Source organism: Eptesicus fuscus, chromosome 8 (genome assembly GCF_027574615.1).
Source record: "Eptesicus fuscus isolate TK198812 chromosome 8, DD_ASM_mEF_20220401, whole genome shotgun sequence".
Taxonomy (NCBI): Eukaryota; Metazoa; Chordata; class Mammalia; order Chiroptera; family Vespertilionidae; genus Eptesicus; species Eptesicus fuscus.
This window is the reverse complement of record NC_072480.1, coordinates 81,374,319-81,395,245: the sequence shown is the minus strand read 5'-3', so window position 1 is coordinate 81,395,245 and position 20,927 is coordinate 81,374,319. Positions and strand designations below refer to the sequence as shown.

The 20,927-nt window shown below is 40.8% G+C and overlaps 1 protein-coding gene across 4 annotated transcripts in view; it reads right to left on the bottom strand.

Moving 5' to 3' along the window:
* NSD3 (nuclear receptor binding SET domain protein 3) overlaps nucleotides 1-20,927 on the bottom strand; it is a 109,796-nt gene that overhangs the window by 51,607 nt on the left and 37,262 nt on the right. For all 4 annotated transcript variants that reach the window (XM_054720042.1, XM_008146161.3, XM_054720040.1 and 1 more), the window contains exons 3-5: nucleotides 10,321-10,392; nucleotides 9,711-9,873; nucleotides 4,864-5,018 (exon numbers count right to left, since the gene is read on the bottom strand). In XM_054720042.1, coding sequence (XP_054576017.1) covers nucleotides 4,864-5,018; nucleotides 9,711-9,873; nucleotides 10,321-10,392 — 390 coding nt within the window. The remainder of the gene's footprint in view (nucleotides 1-4,863; nucleotides 5,019-9,710; nucleotides 9,874-10,320; nucleotides 10,393-20,927) is intronic.

Genomic DNA, 20,927 nt, shown 5'->3' with positions numbered 1-20,927 from the left:
TCTTTCTAGGTACACATAAATATCTTCAGGTTCTTCAGTTAAATCAATGAAATATTATTATTCTGTAACTTGGATAAATTGGTATTACTATTGGATGCAGTGCATGTCTATTCCCTTTTATATATCCCCCTTTGTAAATCACTTTTCATAAAAAGTTAGCAGTGATGCCCCAGTGTGGCTCATGGTTGAACATTGACCTATGAACTAAGAGGTCACGGTTAGATTCCTGATCAAGGCACATGCCCAAGTTGCAGGCTCAATTCCCAGTAGGTGACATGCAGGAGACAGCCATCAATGATTCCCTCTCATCATTGATGTTTCCATCTCTCCCTCTCCCTTACTCTCTGAAGTCAATTATATATATACTAGGGGCCCGGTGCACGAAATTCGTGCACTGGGGGCCAGGGGTCCCTCAGCCCAACCTGCCCCCTCTCACATACTGGGAGTCCTCAGGGGATGTCCTACTGACGGCTTAGGCCCGCACCCCACAGGGAGCGTACCTAAGCCGCAGTCTGGCCTCCTTTTGTGGGAGGCAACCGGGCTGGCCAGCCCCATCACCCCACTGCTGCACCCACTGTCAGTCACCGCAGCCACCAAGGTGTTTTCACCAACAAGGACTCCAGTCCCTTCACCAAGAAAAAATAACAACTTTCTTTAGGCATTTTCAAGATGTGTCTTTCATAGGATATGGATTTCTTTATTTATTATTTTCCTCATCTGAGGGTATGTTTCCATTGACTTTTAAAGAATGTGGAAGAGAAAGGGAAAGAAAGAGAGAAACACTTTGATTGGTTGCCTCCTGCATGAGCCCTGATCTGGGCCCTGGCCAGGGAGGAGCCTGCAACCTAGGTACATGCCTTTGATCAGAATCAAACCCAGACCCTGCTGTCTGCAGGCTGAGGCATTATCCACTGAGTCAAACTGGCTAGGGCAGGATATGACATTTCTTAGCCTTCCAGGAGCAGACCTTCATTTTTTTCTCCAGAAGTGTGGTGGAAAAACCCTAGATCACCTTTTTGGATTCTTATTACCCAATTTACTAAGAATATTACCAGTGGCATACAGGAAGCTTAGCTAATGTGCAGTCAGAAAAGGTGTTTCCTCTATAGTTCACACCAATGGAGGGCTGGGCCCTGCCCAGGCCTAAAGCCTCTGGCCGAAGCTTTAGGCCTGGGCAGGCCTCTCCAGCTCCCTCTGATCATCGTCTCAGCCCCTGCCCAGGCCTGCCCAGACCGAAAGCCTCTTACGCAGGAGCGGACACCCAGCTCCCTGCAATCGATGGCAGGGGTCCGCTCGTGCACCAGGCCAAAAGCCTCCGGAGGGTTTTGGTCTGGAGCTGGAGCGGACACCCAGCTCCCTGCTTTCGATGGCAGGGGAGCTGGGTGTCCGCTTGTGCACTAGGCCAAAAGCCTCCGGTGGAAGCTTTTGGCCTGGAGCCGGAGTGGACACACAGCTCCCTGCTTTCGATGGCAGGGGTCCGCTCGCCACGCCCACCATCCAATCAGAGAGAGGAGCTGGGTGTCCGCCATGCCCACCATCCCTCTAAAGTGGGGAGCTGGGTGTCCGCTCCGGCACCAGGCCAAAAGCCTCCGGCGGAGGCTTTCGGTCTGGTGCCGGAGTGGACCCCAGCTCCCTGCAATCCGACGCAGGGGGTCAGCTCAGGGTGCCTATGTATGCAAATTAACTGCCATCTTGGTCGCGTTTATTTGCATACTCGCTCTGCTTGGCTGGTGGGCGTGGCCTGGTCGTAGCGGAGGTGCGGTCAATTTGCATATTACTGTTTTATTAGGTAGGGCTAGTGGCCCGATGCACATATTCATGCACATGGAAAGGAAATTATTTAGAAAGTGGCCAGCAGGGCGGGACTGGGCAAGATGGGCTGGACACGCCCTGAAGCCAACGTCCCATAGTCCGGCCACACCTGGGGCAGCGCTGTGACTGGAAAGGCATCTGTGGAGTGGGCGGGGTCCCACAGCCTGGCCTGCAGAGATCGGGCCAAAATCGCTCTCCAACATCCCCCAAGGGGCCCCGGGTTGCGAGAGGGCAATTCTCGGGAGACACACCCTGGAATCGGGCTCCCTTCTCTGGTTCCAGGGTGCATAACCTGAGAACCGCTGCTGCCAAGTCACCACAGCTCGGCAGCTCCTGCATTGAGCGTCTGCCCCCTGTTTGTCATTGTATGTCATAGCTACTGGTCGGATAGTTGGACAGTCGCTTAGCCTTTTATATATATAGATATGTATATATCTATATATATTCTAATATCCTAATATATAAAAAGCCAGGTGCCGTCATGACCTGAACAACTGGACGGACGACTGAACAGCAGGTTAGGGAGATGAGGGAGCGAGCTGTGGGCCCTGGCTGGCCAGGGCGCAGCATAACTCTGGGTCTCATGCGATCAGGGGCATGGCCGGCCTTCAAACCGGACCCTGACAGGAGGGATGAGGGAGCCCCATTCCTCGCAGAATCAGCCATTGAACAGCTTGCTATCAGTGGCCTGCCAACCAGGAATCCCATTACCCTGCACCCTGGACCCTGACAGGAGGGAGCAGGGAGCCCCATTCCTTGTGGAATTGGCAATTGGTCAGCTTGCTATCAGTCAGGAATCCCATTCACCTGCACCCCAGACCCTCCCTGGGGAGGACAGCTGGGGGTGACTGGGCTGGCAGGGGAGGGCAGTTGGGGGGGACCGGGCTGGCAGGGGAGGGCAGTTGGGGGCGATCAGGCTGGCAGGGGAGCAGTCAGGGGGCGATCAGGCTGGCAGGCAGAAGCAGTTAGGGGCAATCAGGCAGGTGAGTGATAAGGAGCCAGCAGTCTTAAATTTTGAGAGGAATGTCCCTGCCACAGGGTTCAGGTCTAAACTGGCAGTCAGACATCCGAGGGGTCCCAGATTGGAGAGGGTGCAGACTGGGCTGAGAGACAGACACCCCCCCCCCCCAGTACATGAATTTTGTGCACCGGGCCTCTAGTGTGTGTGTGTGTGTGTGTGTGTGTGTGTGTGTGTGTGTTAAAAGAATGATACTTCTACAACTGCAGGGTTTACAAAGATCACAACAAAGCTAACCGGCACTTGAAGAGCCAGCATTTGAAGCTGTGCTGCTAGTTTGTAACATAATGCACATAGGGGCAGAATGGGGAGAGAAAGGAGAGAGACCTTAGGAACAAATGTAAGTTGATAAGACATAGTAAAGCAGAAATGTATGAGAGAAAAAGTAAACCTGAATCAGAGTTTTCATAGGTATCTATGTCCAGAGTTGATTAAAAAAAAAAAAATCTCTGGCCAAAACCGGTTTGGCTCAGAGGATAGAGCATCGGCCTGCGGACTCAAGGGTCCCAGGTTCGATTCCGGTCAAGGCATGTACCTTGGTTGCGGGCACATCCCCAGTAGGGGGTGTGCAAGAGGCAGCTGATCGATGTTTCTCTCTCATCGATGTTTCTAACTCTCTATCCCTCTCTCTTCCTTTCTGTAAAAAAATCAATAAAATATATTTTTAAAAAAATCTTTGGATTGGCAAGACAGATAAGAAAACTCTAAATAGCCATGTGAGATGACTAAAGCAATTAAGAATTATCCAGGGGGTTAATTTCTGACTGAGGTAGCAAGAAATTAGCTAATGACATGTTATAGAGTATGTCAAACACATGTATAAATCTGTAAAATGTTAAGTGGGATAAAATTAATCAAAATCCTGTGTGATCAATTTTAGCTTTTAAAGTGTAAAAATATGACAAATTTCTGAATCACAAGAGACCCACATTAAAATTAATTAGTTGAGTTTTAAAATCTCAACCAGCCCACCCAGTATGGCTCAGCAGTTGAGCATCAACCCAGGAACCAAGAGGTCACTGGTTCGATTCCTGGTCAGGGCACATGCCCAGGTTGCAAGCTTGATCCTCAGTGGGGGGCATGCAGAAGGTAGTCGATTGATGATGTTTCTCTATCATTGTTTCTATTTCTCTATCCCTCTCCTTTCCTCTCTAAAAATCAATGAAAAATATTTTAAAAAATATTTTAAATATCTCAACCATACAGAGTATCACAAGCTTATATCAAAATTCTAAAATATCCACCACCTCATCAAACATGTTTCTTGGTTCATCACCTGTGTAACCTGAGTTGAACCAGTTAAGCTTTCTGTCTCAATTTCTTCATCTCTAGAAACAAGAATAATAGTATCTACCTCATTTAAATTTTATGAAGATTAAATACAAGCATTGCCTCTCTCACAATAGATACTAAATATTTTTAAAACTTTATGTTCATAAAAATTTTGCTAAATAAGAATGAAGAGCCCTAACCGGTTTGGCTCAGTGGATTGAGCATCGGCCTGCAGACTCAAGGGTCCCAGGTTCGATTTCGGTCAAGGGCATGTACTTTGGTTGTGGGCACATCCCCAGTAAGGGGTGTGCAGGAGGCAGCTGATTGATGTTTCTCTCTCATTGATGTTTCTAACTCTCTCTCCCTCTCCCTTCCTCTCTGTAAAAAATCAATAAAATACATTAAAAAAAAAAAAAAGAATAAAGGACAAGTATGGAAAGATGTTAAAATAGGAAAAATAACAAAAATCCTTGGCAAAGTCCATATTTCACTAGCATCTACTAGACTTACATATATTAATTCAATTCAAAATAGAATCCAACATTATACTGAGCAGACAGGTAAAGTTTTTAATAGTACTATAACACTATACATATGACTTACAAAATTACTGACATAGTAAGTTATTAAATTGGAATAAAAGGAATTAAAAGAACAAGTCATTCTAACAATTATCTGAATCAAGTATTAAAAGTTCTACTAAATTATGAAGTCCTTTGAAAACTATATTTGATTGATAATGTTAACATGTTGTCAATTACCTTCTGTTTCTCAGAGTGATTGCTGGCTTGTTTGGTTGCCTCAGCCAGTAATTCTTCATATTGTTTATGACCTTTATATTCTCGTACCCGTTTTTCATGAACCCATGCCCTCTCTGGTTGGTTGCTAAAAAACTGGACGTGATATTCCCGGGCACCTGAAAGTAAAAATCCTTATTAACCATTTCAGAACATAAGCATGCACATATACTTTGCAAAAAACATGAACCTAAGCTGGTTCCCTAGTATTATTCCCATTAAAAGTTGTAGTTTTGCAACATGACAACTTAGCATACTTTCAATGGCAATAGTTAAAACACATGTCAGTTCCTCAAACATCTTTCTGTAAAACCATCACACACATTTCAAGCACATCCTTTTCTCTTCTGTACATACTAGAGGCCTGGTGCATGAAATTCGTGCATGGGTAGGGTCCCTAGGCCTGGCCGGCAATCAGGGCCAATCTGTAGGGTGACCAACAGGGCGATCAGGGGACCCCCGCTGGCACTTGCCTTGGCTGGCCTTGTGCCTCCCGCTCGCCGGCTCCGCCCCCGCCACTGGTCACCTCCCTCTGCGGTGCAACTGGCAGGGTGATCGGGGAGGCCCCCGCTTTGGCTGGCCTGGGGCCTGCAGGCTGGGGGCAGCTCCTGCATTGAGCGTCTGCCCTCTGGTGGTCAGTGCACGTCATAGAGACTGGTCGTTCTGCCATTTGGTCAATTTGCATATTAGGCTATTATATAGGAGGATTTGTGCTGTTGGAGGCAACAAAGGAGGCCCACTCTTGGACCCCGGCAGGCATACGTGCAGAGGGAGCCGGATGCCAGCATGGAGACTGCCCACCAACTCTGGGATGGAACACTGACACCAGCATTCTAGGTACTAGTGTTGGCTAGGTAGGAGGGGGCCTCATGTTTACGAACATGTCAGCTGTACGGAAAAATGCCTTCACATGGACGCAGCTCATGTTTGAGGACAATTTATCTTGTCTATAACCTAGGTCAGCGATTTTCAACCCATGTGTTGCAAAATATTTTAAAGCGTGTAACTAGTCTTCCCTTAGATCATCAAATAAAAAATGAGAAGAGTCAACACACACACACATATAAAAGTTGTAATTTTGGGTTGCCCAAAGATGTAATCCAATATTGACCAATTATATAACTAATAGTTATTACAAAACTCACCCCAAATGATTAAAATTAGTATATCAAGGTTTAAAAGAAAGAAAATCATAAATTTTACTAATCATCAGATTTATGTTGGTTGCACAATTTATTTTTACTGACCTAAAAACTTTTTACAAACAAATCTGAGTTAAATAAATAAATTTTCCTTCAAAAAATGTATAACATCTTGACCAGAATCGAACCTGGGACCCTTCAGTCCGCAGGCCGCCACTCTATCCATTGAGCCAAACCAGCTAGGGCCAAACATCTTTCAACATGCTCCTGCAAAGAATTTTAAGGGTGAAGCCCTAACAGGTTTGGCTCAGTGGATAGAGCGTCAACCTGTGGACTCTAGGGTCCCAGGTTCGATTCCAGTCAAGGGCATATACCTTGGTTGCGGGCACATACCCAGTGGGGAGTGTGCAGGAGGCAGCTGATCGATGTTTCTCTCTCATCGATATTTCTAACTCTCTATCCCTCTCCCTTCCTCTCTGTAAAAAATCAATAAAATATATTTAAAAAAAAAAGAATTTTAAGGGTGAAAACCTTTGAGAATACACTTCCAATGCTAAGAATCTAACTAATAATAATATGGAAACCAATGATTACTATATAAAATCAAGGCAAATTTTAAAGTAGTTTAGATAATAAACAACACAAAATGCTTCACAGGCATCATGTGTGCTACATAACAAAATTAAATTTTATGCTGTTTTTTGATTTTCAGAAAAACTGTCAGAAAACTACTTCATTTAAAACTGTACAACACAGCCATACAATAGAATGTTATCTATAATAATAAAAATGTAATATGCTAATTAGACCAGACAGCCGAATGACCTTCCGGACGTCCTTCCTGATGAAGTCGTGGTGGCAGGGGGCCGAGGCAGAGGCAGTTAGGGGTAATCAGGCAGGCAGGCGAGCAGTTAGGGGCTATTAGGCAGGCAGACAGGCGAGCAGTTAGGGGCTATTAGGCAGGCAGACAAGTGGTTAGGGGCGATGAGGCAAGGCAGGCAGAGGGGTTAGGGGTGATGAGGCAGGCAGGTGGAGTGGTTAGGAGTGATCAGGCAGGCAGATGAGTGGTTAGGGGCGATGAGGCAGGCAAGCAGCGTGGTTAGGAGCCAGCAGTCCTGGATTGCGAGAGGGATGTCCAACTACATTCCTTGAGGGGGTCTGGGATTGCAAGAGGGTGCAGGCTGGGCTGAGGAACCCCCTCTACTCCCCCGCCAGTGCATGAATTTCATGCACCGGGCCTCTAATTTGGCAATAAAAAGGAAGTACTAAAACACACCACAACATAGATAAACCTCTTAAACATTATGCTAAGTGAAAGAACCCAGACACAAAAGGTCGCATAGTGTATGATTCCATTTACCTGAAATGTCCAAAAAAGGCAAATCTGTAGCAGTAGAAAGTAATTAGTGGCTGCTTAGGGGACAAGGAAAGGAATGGGTAGTGACTACTAAGACATACGGGATTTCTTTTTGGTTGATTAAAATGTTCTAAAATTAAGATAGTTGTGGTGGCCACACAACTCTATAATTGTACTCAAATCATTGAATTGCACACTTTAAAAGGGCGAATTTTATAGTATGTAAATCATTTCTCAAGAAAGCTTGTTATTTTAAAAACTAATGAAGAAAAAGAGAAAATCTGAAATATAATCAGAATAGATATTTTTAAAACCTAAATTCTGAGATTTCTGGTTGCCACAAATAATACAAACAAAATCATTTTTTACTTCACCTGGAGACTGCTCAGGGGGTACCAAACCAGACTAGATTAATTCATAAAATTAAATTTAAATATATCCTTTGAAATACAGATGAGGCATAAATTGTGCTTTCATTTGCATCCTATAAAAAGGTGAAATTAGCAGGTTCTCATACAGTAATTAAATGTGAAGGTCTTTATATAATCTCAAAAGGATGCTTTTCTAAGGGGAGAGAACTGAAGAGTCACAAATCTCACATCATATAATATCTTAGCATCTTCTGGAGGCACAGATGTAGACAGGCATTGTTTTATTTAAGAAGGCTTGGCCCTCTTGGAAAATACTTGTCCCTTTAATCTCCCTCATAGAGTCAGTTATAGATTATTAAACCTGCAGAGATTACTAGTCCAACACCCTTTTTATATAAATGATGCTACTAGAGTAGAGAGTATACAATAAGATTTGAGACTATTTACTTATCTGAAACATAAGGATAACAATGCTTTGTACTTTATAATGCTGCTGCTAAGTGGACTGCATAAGAAAATATACAAGAGAACTGTTTAACACAGTGCCTTACACAGAAGTAGATGTTCAACAATTTTTTTCTTGCTCCTGCCCTACTGATGCTTTCAGTTACCCCAATCTTTAATAGGCAGGTTATAATGACAAGATGACTGCCTTCCTTATCAGGGCAGATTTCTGGATGTGCAGTACAAGAGTTACAGATGTGACTGCTCCTGTCACAAATCTGACTTGCCAGACTTAGATTCAGACACTTTTTCTCCTCAGAACAGTGAACAGGGCTCTGGCTACTAAGCAAGTCTATTCCAAATGCCATCAGTAACCTAATCTACATGTTTTGGTCAAATCTGGGAGCAGGAGTCGAGAAAAGTTAGAACACATCTTTTCTTAATATTTAATACTAGAGGCCCCATGCATGAAATTCGTGCAAGGGACTCGGCCCCTGCCACAGCGGGGGCCTCTGCCTTGGCCCCTGCAGCCACAGCTTCCTCCAGAAGGTCATCTGGCCTAATTAACATATTACACTTTTATTATTATAGACTCCTAAGGTAGGATTCTATGCTACAAAGTTAAATTCAAGCTATACTTCAATGTCATATTGAATTTATAAGAATATCTCAGTAAATGTAGATTCAAAAATGGAGTGGAGGAAGAAAAATAATCCTGCAAAATTTATCAGGATGAAAAGCACTTATCTGGCTAAAAATGCCTATTAAAACTCATGTAAGACATCTTATTAGTTATCCATCTGCTTTCTTTTAGAATTCATATGAGAGGTCAGATTAAGGTCTTAAAAAAAAGTGTGAAAGAAATTATAAAAATTTCTTTCTTCATATTTAACACTAGAGGCCTGGTGCACAAAATTCATGAATGGGGGGGGGGGGGGTCCCTCAGCCCAGCCTGCACTCTCTCGCAATCTGGGACCAATGGCTCCTAATCACTCACCTGCCTGCCTGCCTTATTGCCTCTAACCGTCTCTGCCTGCCTGTCTGATCACCCCTAACCACTTGCCTGCCTGCCTAATCGCCCCTAACGACTCTGCCTGCCTGCCTAATCGCCCCTAACTGCTCGCCTGCCTGCCTGATCGCCCCTAACTGCCCCTAGCTCGGCTCTGCAGTGGCAGCTTCGTCCGGAATGACGTCAGGAAGGTCGTTCAGCTGTCCGGTCTAATTAGCATATTACGCTTTTATTATTATAGATTCCTAAGGTAGAGTTTCTGTAACTGATATAGTCCTTTTAAGAGAAAACAAGGACTATATCAGTTATAGAAGTTCTGTCAGTTAAGATGTCCATAAGTATTTCACTGGTTAAAAACTGATGTAGATATGCATATTTTGATGTCAGATCATATGTCATGTGTGTATTCTTACATTCAAATACAACATTTAAGATTCACTTTTTCCTTTCCAACCTTTTACTTAATATCTATTTATACCCTTTCTTACCTCTTGTGTTAATTTTGGTATGAACCTCAAGCTGGGGATCGCTTGAAACCATACAAGGCCACCAAGGATAGGTTCCCACCTTTGACCAAACAAGATCGCCAACCTGGAACTTAACGCCAGTGGACACTTCTGTTGTTGGAACAGAAGATAACATTGGCTGAACCTATAGGAAAAGGTCATAAAAGTCATCAACAGAGAAATTTTAAAGAAGAAACTACGTACAAATTACATTTAACATGCTCTCCATGTAACTTTATCTTCAATTATACTTTTATCTGATACATGCTATTCATAACTAGCAAAAGAGAAGAGAAGAGAAAAATAATAAGCCCAACTCCAAATATTAAAAATAGTATTGATGATTTCTATTACCACGTTATAAGGTATCTTGAGAATTCACATAATCTATTAAAAAGTGGTTATAATTTTGAAAAGGAAAATAATTAACTGAAAATATCTTTCTTTTAAAACAGTTCTAAGATTTATTTCAGTATAACTTCTAAAATAAAGAAGTATGGACTGTAAGGTGTTAAATGTGTTATAATCTAATCTTTATATTTCACCTTCTTATGTCATATTTGACTAGAGAGTATTCAATAAAGTAACTCACCAAGGTTTCCTCTTTTAGTACCGGTTCTTCTCTTGGTTTTTCAGAAACAAGGTCAACCCTCTCATTTGGTCTCTACATGAAAAGGTATAGGGAAAAAGAATAAAATGGTAAACCAAAGAATAGTGTCATACATAGAAAGAATCAAAGAAAACTAAATATAGCAAAGAGAATAAAGAACACTTATTAACTGGATAATGTAAAGAGTAAGAACACAACTTATGTAGTACTTAATGCTATGTCTTAACAGTCATTTTCTATTCTACACCATAGCTATACCTCCCATTTATTTTATTACTTTAAAAACTGAATTTCTTAATTTGCTTGTTTTGGTTTTGTTTTTTAACCTAGCAGGGAGCAGGAAAATGAGCACTCTGAAATTGCTAAGATGTAACTTGGATTTTTTCTGAAGAACAATTTGGCAAAATGTAAGAAAAGCATTAAATTTTCAAACTCTGACCCAACAAATCCACTTCTAAAAATGTATATTGAAAAAGCATATATATGAAAATATACACACCAGTGCTATTTGTAAAAATGAGCATTAGAAACAGTCTAGATGTTCAAAATGTAGTTTGTTAAATTAATTGTGGTGGTATAACTAGACAGTAAAATAATATAAATTTTAATATGACATGGGAAAATAAAAACATAATGCTACTTAAAAACAGCAAATTGCAAAGCAGTTTGTATAGTATAATTCCAGTCTTGGAAAAATAATTTTTTTATGTGCACAGAAAAAAAGACTAGAAGGATACCACCACATGATGGAATAAGTGACTTTTTGTGTGTATGCTTTTCTGTATTTGTCAAACTGTCTATAATAAACATCACATTGCTTTTCTAATAACATGTTATTTAAAAATGAATTTCTACAATCCTTGGGGAGATAATTTAAAAGTACCAAAATTCAAAATATGTACACTCTTCAATCTCCTGTATTTTAGAAACCTATTCTACAGAAATACAAAAAATGAGAAAATCTAAGCAGAGGGATGGTAACTACAGAAGTGTATCATGTTAGTAATCTACGTGTCTACCAACATCTTCCTACTTTTTATCTGATGCATTGTACACCAAACTGATAAGAGCAGTTATCTTTGGGAAATAAGATTAGGAAAACACGAGGAAAGAGCTATACTTTTGTATTATTTGCATTTTCTGTAAAAAAGCAAATTACTTTTGTAATGTAAATTTTTAAAAATTTTTCACTTGTCAAAGAACAGAATTTAATTTAGATGGCTTAGAAAGATGAATATATCCATCAAATAAGGTCTTAACTCCATTAAAAAATATAGCTCATTTTATTTTTTTATCCTCACCCAAGGATATATTTATTGATTTTTAGAGAGAGACAAAGAAAGAGAGAGAGAAAATAAGAGAGAGAAAGACATCGATGTAAGAGAGAAACATTACTAGTTACCTCCTGTATGCGCCCTGACTGGGGATTGGACCCACAACCTAGTTATGTGCCCTGACAGGGAATCAAACCCACAACATTTTGGTGTATGGGACGATGCTCCAACCAACTGAGCCACCTGACCAGGACAAAAAATATGGCTAATTTTAGAAGCTACTCAAAATTCTCAGTCAATTAATTAAAGACATTTAAAACACTGTTGTAAAAACAAAGTTTTATTAAATAAAGCTAATTGTAAAAAGATTTTTAATTGGTAGGAAATGATAAGCTAGACTAATATTATATCCCCAATTCCAAGTATTAATTGTTCATTCAACAGTGCCCACAACTTTCCAGGAACTGTCCTAGAAGTTTGGTATACAATAGTGAAACAAACAGATTGTGATCCTTGACCTCATAGAACTCTAGAGTTGTGTAGGATAGACATTAAACAAACAAAAACACAAGCAATATACTAATACAATGTAAATGTGTGAAGAAAAATAATGGTGAGGGTGTGTGGGGCAGTGTAAGGAGTTGGATGTGGGTGTGTATATCTTTAGATACAAAGCTCAGGAAAGGCCTCAGAAAGTAAATTATACTCTGAAAATCAAAGAAAGAGGAGTTAGTCTAGTAGAAAATGGGGGAAAGAACATTCCAAAAAGAAGTGGGCATATGTGAGGTCCCTGAGGTTAAAAAACAAAGGTAGAAATTTTAAGAAGGCCATTACAACTGACTTAACTGCCCCAAAGAGGAGAGAGGGTACAAGATGAAAGTAGAGAGGCAGGCTACATTATAAGGGCCTTGTAAGCCATGTTCAAATGTTTTATCATCAGTGTAGTGAAAAACCACTGAAGAGGATTAGGTAGAGAAGTAACATGCCAATTTGTTTTTAAAAGATCATGTTAGCAGTTATATGGAGAATATTTTGGAAGGGAGAAAGAGGAGAAGCAAAATGTTTAATAGGTGGTTAAGAAAAATAATGGAAATGGCCCAGGTGAAAGAAGGTACTAGCAAGTTGTTGATTGCACAAAATTAGCTCCGTCAGATGCATTTGTGGTAGTACCATAAATATCTAATATAACAGTACACACTCAACTAAGCAAGGAAAAAAAGATCTATGTTGAAAGAAAATTTTTTTTGCCTGATCACTAGTGTAATAATAAAGCAGTTTAGAAATACTGTTCATATTTGCATAGGCCCATTAGGTAGCTTCATTTCAGTCTACAGGTGTAGCTTACACCTTAACCTCAGTTTCTCATTCTCAACTTATAGCAGGAAGACAGGGCCACTTGAGGAAGCAAAACTGTAGTCAAGGAAGTGAGTCATCCTCCCCACATTTAATTTTCATGTTTGGGTGTAAGGAATTGCTATAACTCTTTTTGAGGGCAGATAGGTAGGGAGGAGTAACTAATCTTTGCCAAACAACAGAATCCTACTATCGTAAGAACTGGTCTGAATCCCATTAGCTTTTTTCCCTTCCTGGATTAAAGACAGAATTTCCTTCAAAACTTTTACATTACTCAAATGTCTTATCTTTATTTGATTTTTTTGTTTTGTTCCAGATCATTCGTGTTTCCTTCAGGTTGGCTTGAAATACTGTTAAAATTGCTTTCCTAGAATTGATTTTTTTTTTTTTGTACGCAGTCATTTTAAAAGAAAACAAATGGCAAGGGAGTGAAAGAGACCCAAGAAGATTTATTCCAGCTTTGAAAACCATATAACTAAAAGGACAAAGAAGTTAAATAAAGATGCTGCAATGATAGAAAGGGAATACTCTGCACATACATTGGAAAATGTGCTAATGCATGAACAAAATAGAACTATCTAAGAGGTATTTAGAGATCTCTAATGAGCTCAAAAGAAAGGTAAAAGGATAAACCAAGAGATAGCATAGTAACACAAAAGTTAATTAAGGAGAGAAGTTTTTAAGACAAAATGGTCAACAGAAATCAAACATATAATTCAAGAAAAAATAAGGAGTCAGAAAATGTCAACAAATAAAATCCACTTTCTTTAGTTATTCAAAGGATAGATAAGCTTAAGAGAAATTAAAATCAAGTAAGGACAGAAAATACCTTTTTGGTACTAAATTTATGACTTTATGTCATAAATTTCCCATTTTAGTTTATTCCACATGGAAAGATCTATATTCCAGTAAAGAATCACAGGAATTTTCTTAAACAGGAAAAAAATGTTAAGATAGCAGCTGAAACAAAATTACATTATCCTAAATACTCTTGAAAGATTTGGTCTACTACTTTTATTCAAACCCAAGCAATTTATTAAAATGAATAATATGCATTAAATTTGGCAGAATTCAAAACCCTTAATAATTTTCAAAACATTAAGCAAAATCATATTTTCTAAAAAGAACCAAAAACTTGTGTCAATATTTTAAGATGAAAAGAAACATTTTTTTAAATATTTTTATTGATTTTTAGAGAGAGGAAGGGAGAGGGAGAGAGAGAACCATCTGATGTGAGAAAAATCGATTGGCTGCCTCCTGTAGGCTTCCCACTGGGGATCCAGCAGCAACCCACTCATGTGCCCTGACCTAGAATTGAACCAACAACTTTTTGGTGCACAGGATGATGCCCAACCAACTGAGCCACAATGGCCAAGGCGAAAAGAAAAGTTTAAAGGCAAAATAAATTGTCTATTTTTAAATTTTCTGAATAACTGCTTAAGTTTATAATCTTAAAAACGAAAAAATATGTACAAAAAGAACATTTTACATGTGAACAGGTTCTAAGAATTTTAAGACCTAATACTCTGAGGCTAGCAAACCAAATATAACCCCTAATGTAGTGCTAATGGGACTGAATCAGCTATTTGGCTTTTTATAAGTGAAAATGGCAAGCTAAAAGTTAATGAGACTAGCATTAGTGGATAAGCCCAGAGGTGCTGGTGGAAGATCAATGTTTGAACAGGGCCTTCACTCACATGCCTGAGGCATTACACCTGCCAAGGAGGAAGAAATGAGAAACACTTCCACATGTTTCTAATTTGGTGGGAGGAAAAACAACTAAAGCAGCTTTAAAAAATATACAACTTAAATAGTGATCTGAGGTCTCCTGCTGCCTAGATGTTTGGACATTTTTTTCATTGTTGAGAAGATATACTTAGGTTGTTCTAAATAACAGCCATTCTTTAGAAGGCCAAACAGCTCAGAATTGGGAGGAAATACTTGTAGATCAAATACTAAGAAAAAAGAAAAAGTGAAATCTTAAAGTGAGATTTTGTTTGCTCAAAAAAGAACCTATGAATATATATCAGCTTGAGGAAAAACATACCAAACTTTTCATGAAGGCACACAGTTCTCATTATGCTTCCCTAAGGTACTGGGGGAAGGGAACTGTCCAGTGGAGTCAACACTCTTACTGGGGCTTTGCTTTCACTCCTAAGGCCTTTACAATGCTAAACACCGAAGGTTTGGACCCCTAGTGACAACCAGGAGGCACAAAGGTATCAAAAACTAAAACAATTTTTAAAACTGTCCTGAATGAAGCAAAACAGATGTTCTAGTTAAGGAAATGCCATTAAAAAACATATAAGGTTACAAAACGTTAATTTTTGCACATCAGTAGCTATCTATAGAACTTAGCACAAGCATGATAAGCATGATGCCAAGAACAAGCAAGAGCCTTGGGAGCTCTAGCTTAAAGTTCTACTGCAGAGGTGGGAGGAACCAAGATGGCGGCATAGTTAAACAACTAATCTGCTGCCTCACACAACAATTTCAAAAATACAACTAAAAGACAAAAACGTCTACCACCCAGAACCACGAGAAAGCTGGCTGAGTGGAAGATTTACAACTAAGAAGAGAAAGGAGCACAATCGCTGAAAAGCTGAGGTACGGAGGCACGCGAATCGGGCCGGCGGCGGGCGGCTGGGTGCGCGGCTTTTCTTCAACCCGCAGGGAGGCAAGCTCCCGATCACTCTGAAATCCAGTTTCTGGGGACACTCGGGGGACCCAGGCACCTACGGGGAGAAGCTGGACTCTTGGCCATCGGGTCGGAAAGTGAGAGTGACTTTTTTGCAGAGGTGCGCCCAGCAATCATTGTTTACTGCGCTGGAGCGCAGGACGCAGGGACTTGGAAAAGTGGAAAGGCAGAGACAGCTGACGGCGGCCATCGCCGTTGGCCACGCCCCAGCCTAGTGACGCCCTGAGACCCCGCCCAGCCCTGAGGCCCCGCCCCGCACATTCTACAAACCCGCCCAGGCTCCACACAGCGGCTTTTGCATATAAATGGCCTGTTCTGTGGCAGCTTAACCAAATTAACTGCAGCTCCAGTCAGATTGCTCCAAAACCGCCCAAGCGAAGGAGGAGAAAACTAGCCCTTGCTGTAGCTCCTGCTGGGGGACACACAGTACACAAGGGTATACCAAGAGTGTCCACCTCAAGTAACTGGGAGGCTGACCCGTTGAACCAATACACAAAACTACCCTACCAACTTAGGGAAGCAGAGAATATGAGAAGGCAAGGAAACAGATCACAAACCAAAGAAATGGAGGAGAACAAGCGACTGGACATAGAGTTCAAAACCACGGTTATAAGGTTTTTCAAGAATTTCATGGAAAAGGCCGATAAATTCAATGAGGACCATCTAGAAATTAAACATACACTGACTGAGATAAAAAATATTATACAGAGACCCAAAAGCAGACTAGAGGATTGCAAGAATCAACTCAAAGATTTGGAATACAAAGAGGCCAAGGACACTCCTCCAGAGAAGCATGAAGAGAAGAGAATTCAGAAAGTTGAAGATAGTGTAAGAAGCCTCTGGGACAACTTCAAGCGAACCAACATCAGAATTATGGGGGTACCAGAAGAAGAGAGAGAGCAAGATGCTGAAAACCTATTTGAAGAAATAATGACTGAAAACTTCCCCCACCTGATGAAAGAAATAGACTTACAAGTCCAGGAAGCACACAGAACCCCAAACAAAAGGAATCCAAAGAGGACCACACCAAGACACATCATAATTAAAATGCTAAGAGCAAAAGACAAAGAGAGAATCTTACAAGCAGCAAGAGAAAAACAGTTAGTTACCTACAAGGGAGCTCCCATACGATTATCAGCTAATTTCTCAACAGAAACCATGCAGGCCAGACGGGAGTGGCAAGAAATATTCAAAGTGATGAATCGCAGGAACCTACAACAAAGATTACTCTACCCAGAAAAGTTATCATTCAGAATTGAAGGGCAGATAAAGAGCTTCACAGATAAGAAAAAGCTAAAAGAGTTCATCACCACCAAACCAGCATTATATGAAATGCTGAAAGGTATTCTTTAAAAAGAGGAAAAAGAAGAAGAAAGATAAAAATTATGAACAACAAATACATATCTATCAACAAGTGAATCTAAAAGTCAAGTGAATTAAAAATCTGAGGAACAGAATAAACTGGTGAACTTAATAGAATCAGGCACAGAATGGGAGTGGATTGATAATTCTCAGGGGGAAAGGGGTGTCTGTGTGGGGAGTATGGGAAGAGACTGGACAAAAATCATACACCTACGGATAAGGACAGCGGGGGGGGGGAGGTAAGAGAAGAGGGGGGGGGTAGGAACTGGGTGGTGGGGAGATATGTGGGGAAAAAGGAGAAACAATTGTAATCTGAACAATAAAGATTCATTAAAAAAATAAAGTTCTACAGCAGAATAAAGTACAATTTTTATGGCACCCATTTCTTAAGCTTCTAACTGCCCTCCACATGTGATAAAATTTTAATTAATCAAAATTCAACTTACAAGAACTTAGCTTTTCACTTCTTTGAAAGAAAAGGTAGGAAGGAAGGGAGAAAGAAAAGGGGAGAGAAGAATGGGGGAGGGAGAAAAGAATGAGCAAGGGAGAAAAGGGGGAGGAAAAGAGAGGATAGTGAGAAAAATAAGAAAAAAACCTACATTTCCCCCCAAACACTCAACTTTCAGGCAATGGCCTTGTTAATATTTAATGCAATCAATGCCAGTTTCTACATCTACAAATTAACATTCCCTTACCTGAAGATATTATATGATCCTAAAAAAATGAAATATTAATTTATGCTTCACATGGTTTACTAAAAAAGAAAATAACCATAACTCTTAAATTATATCTAACCTTTCTAATGCCTGGATATAATAGTTAACTGAAGTTTTAAGAGATATAAAGCACAGCAGATATCCAACAAAGACAGAATTGGCTTTAAAATATCATCACAGAGTGATTACTAGAAATACCACTGCATTGAATTTTTCCTAGATTCCAATAAAGCAAAAAGTAGATATGAAAAATAGCCTGGAGGAGAAACCAAGATGGCGGCATAGGTAAACACCTAAACTTGCTGCTGCGCACAACCACTTCAAAACTACAACTAAAAGACAAAACGGACATCATCCAGAACCACAGGAAGGCTGGCTAAGTGGAAATTCTACAACTAGAAGGAAAGAGAAAAGCACAGTGAGACTCAGAGGAGCTGCAGAAGTAAAGTGCACAGGTACGGAGGCACATGCGTGAAGAGGGCTGGCAACTGAGTACGCGGCTGGCTTTTTCAATCCGGAGGGAGACACAAGCTCCTGACTGCTCTGAACTCCAGTTCCAGGCGACATTCTGGGGACCCAGACTCATACAAGGAGAAACTGGACTGTCTGGCATCGGGTGAAACTCAAGGGCGGCTTTCTCTCAGAGGTGCTTGCAGCGATTACCAAGGGACACTGAGACCCGGGGGCCTCTTAGGGCAGGGCTGATGGTCAGCCATTGCTGTTTGCTCCGCCCTGAGACTCCGCTCCATGCAAGCTGTGCGCGGAGGCTTTTGCATATGAATGGCCTTGTCCTTTGAAATCTAAAATTACCTAACAAACTGCAGCTGAGTCAGAGAGACCCAGAACATCCAAAATAAGGCCCAAGGCCCCACAGCAGCTTGCATTGCTTCACAGCTGGGCCTCATCTGGGCACCTCCAAAACCCAAACAAAGAAGAGGAATTTGCAGATCTCTCCGTAGCTCCTGCTGGGTGGCCTCAGGCAGAGGCTAAATTAGCACCTCTTTGGAGATCCAAGAGCCAAAATACCCAGGGGTCAGAGTAGGACCATCCAGATTACAACTCCTCAGAACCATAAGGGACACACTCAGGGGGCAGACTCAGTGAGCACCAAAACCCCACTGAAGCAAGTCTTGCCCCATAAGGGTGTCTCCAGAACAGAAGTTCTCCCAGCGTAGACACAGCTGATCCTCACAGCCAAATGACCTGGAGGTCAATTCCTCCCAGTGATACCAACAACAATCAAGGCTTAACTACAACAAGACTGTGCACACAGCCCAAAAAGGTGTGCACCAAGAGTGTCCACCTCAGGTAACTGGGGAGGCTGAGCCACTGGGACCTTTAGGACACCTAGCACACAAAGCCACTCTATCAACTCAGGGAAGCAGCCAAAATGCAGAGACAAAGAAACAGGTCACAAATGAAAGAAATGGAGGAAAGCAAACGACTGAATATAGAGTTCAAAACTACAGTTATAAGGTTTTTCAAGAATTTTCTAGAAAACGCCGATAAATTTAGTGAGACCCTCGAGGATATGAAAAAGGACCAACTAGAAATTAAGCATACACTGACTGAAATAAAAAATATTATACAGAGATCTAACAGCAGACTAGAGGATCGCAAGAATCAAGTCAAAGATTTGAAATACAAAGAAGCAAAAAAACACTCAACTGGAAAAGCAAAAAGAAAAAAGAATCCAAAAATATGAAGACAGTGTAAGGAGCCTCTGGGAAAACTTCAAGCATACCAACATCAGAATTATGGGGGTGCCAGAAGAAGAGAGAGAACAAGATACTGAAAACTTATTTGAAGAAATAATGACCGAAAACTTCCCCCACCTAGTGAAAGAAATAGACTTACAAGTCCAGGAAGTGCACAGAACCCCAAACAAAAGGAATCTAAAGAGGACCACACCAAGACACATCATAATTAAAATGCCAAGAGCAAAAGACATAGAGAGAATCTTACAAGCAGCAAGAGAAAAACAGTTCGTTACCTACAAGGGAGCTCCCATACGATTATCAGCTAATTTCTCAACAGAAACCATGCAGGCCAGACGGGAGTGGCAAGAAATATTCAAAGTGATGAATCGCAGGAACCTACAACCAAGACTACTCTACCCAGAAAAGTTATCATTCAGAATTGAAGGGCAGATAAAGAGCTTCACAGATAAGAAAAAGCTAAAGGAGTTCATCACCACCAAACCAGTATTATATGAAATGCTGAAAGGTATTCTTTAAAAAGAGGAAAAAGAAGAAGAAAGATAAAAATTATGAACAACAAATACATATCTATCAACAAGTGAATCTAAAAGTCAAGTGAATTAAAAATCTGAGGAACAGAATAAACTGGTGAACTTAATAGAATCAGAGGCATAGAATGGGAGTAGATTGATAATTCTCAGGGGGAAAGGGGTGTCTGTGTGGAGAGTATGGGAAGAGACTGGACAAAAATCATACACCTATGGATAAGGACAGCGGAAGGGAGGTAGGGGCAGAGGGGGGTGGGAACTGGGTGGTGGGGAGATATGTGGGGAAAAAGGAGAAACAACTGTAATCTGAACAATAAAGATTCATTAAAAATAAAAAATAAAAAATTATGGCAAAAAATAAAAAATAAAATAAAATGCCAAGAGCAAAAGACAAAGAGAGAATATTAAAAGCAGCAAGAGAAAATCAGTTAGTTACCTACAAGGGAGCACCCATACGACTGTCAGCTGATTTCTCAACAGAAACTATGCAGGCCAGATGGGAGTGGCAAGAAATATTCAAAGTGAGGAATAGCAAGAACCTACAACCAAGATTACTCTACCCAGCAAAGCTATCATTCAGAATTGAAGGGCAGATTAAGAGCTTCACAGATAAGAAAAAGCTAAAGGAGTTCATCACCACCAAACCAGTATTATATGAAATGCTGAAAGGTATTCTTTAAGAAGAGGAAGAAGAAGAAAAAGGTAAAGATAAAAATTATGAACAACAAATACATATCTATCAACAAGTGAATCTAAAAACCAAGTGAATAAAAAAATCTGATGAACAGAATAAACTGGTGAATAGAATAGAATCAGGGGCATAGAAAGGGAGTGGAGTGACAATACTTGGGGGGAAAGGGGTGTGGGGGGATGCAGGAAGAGACTGGACAAAAATCGTATACCTATGGATAAGGACAGTGGAGGTGAGGGGGTAAGGG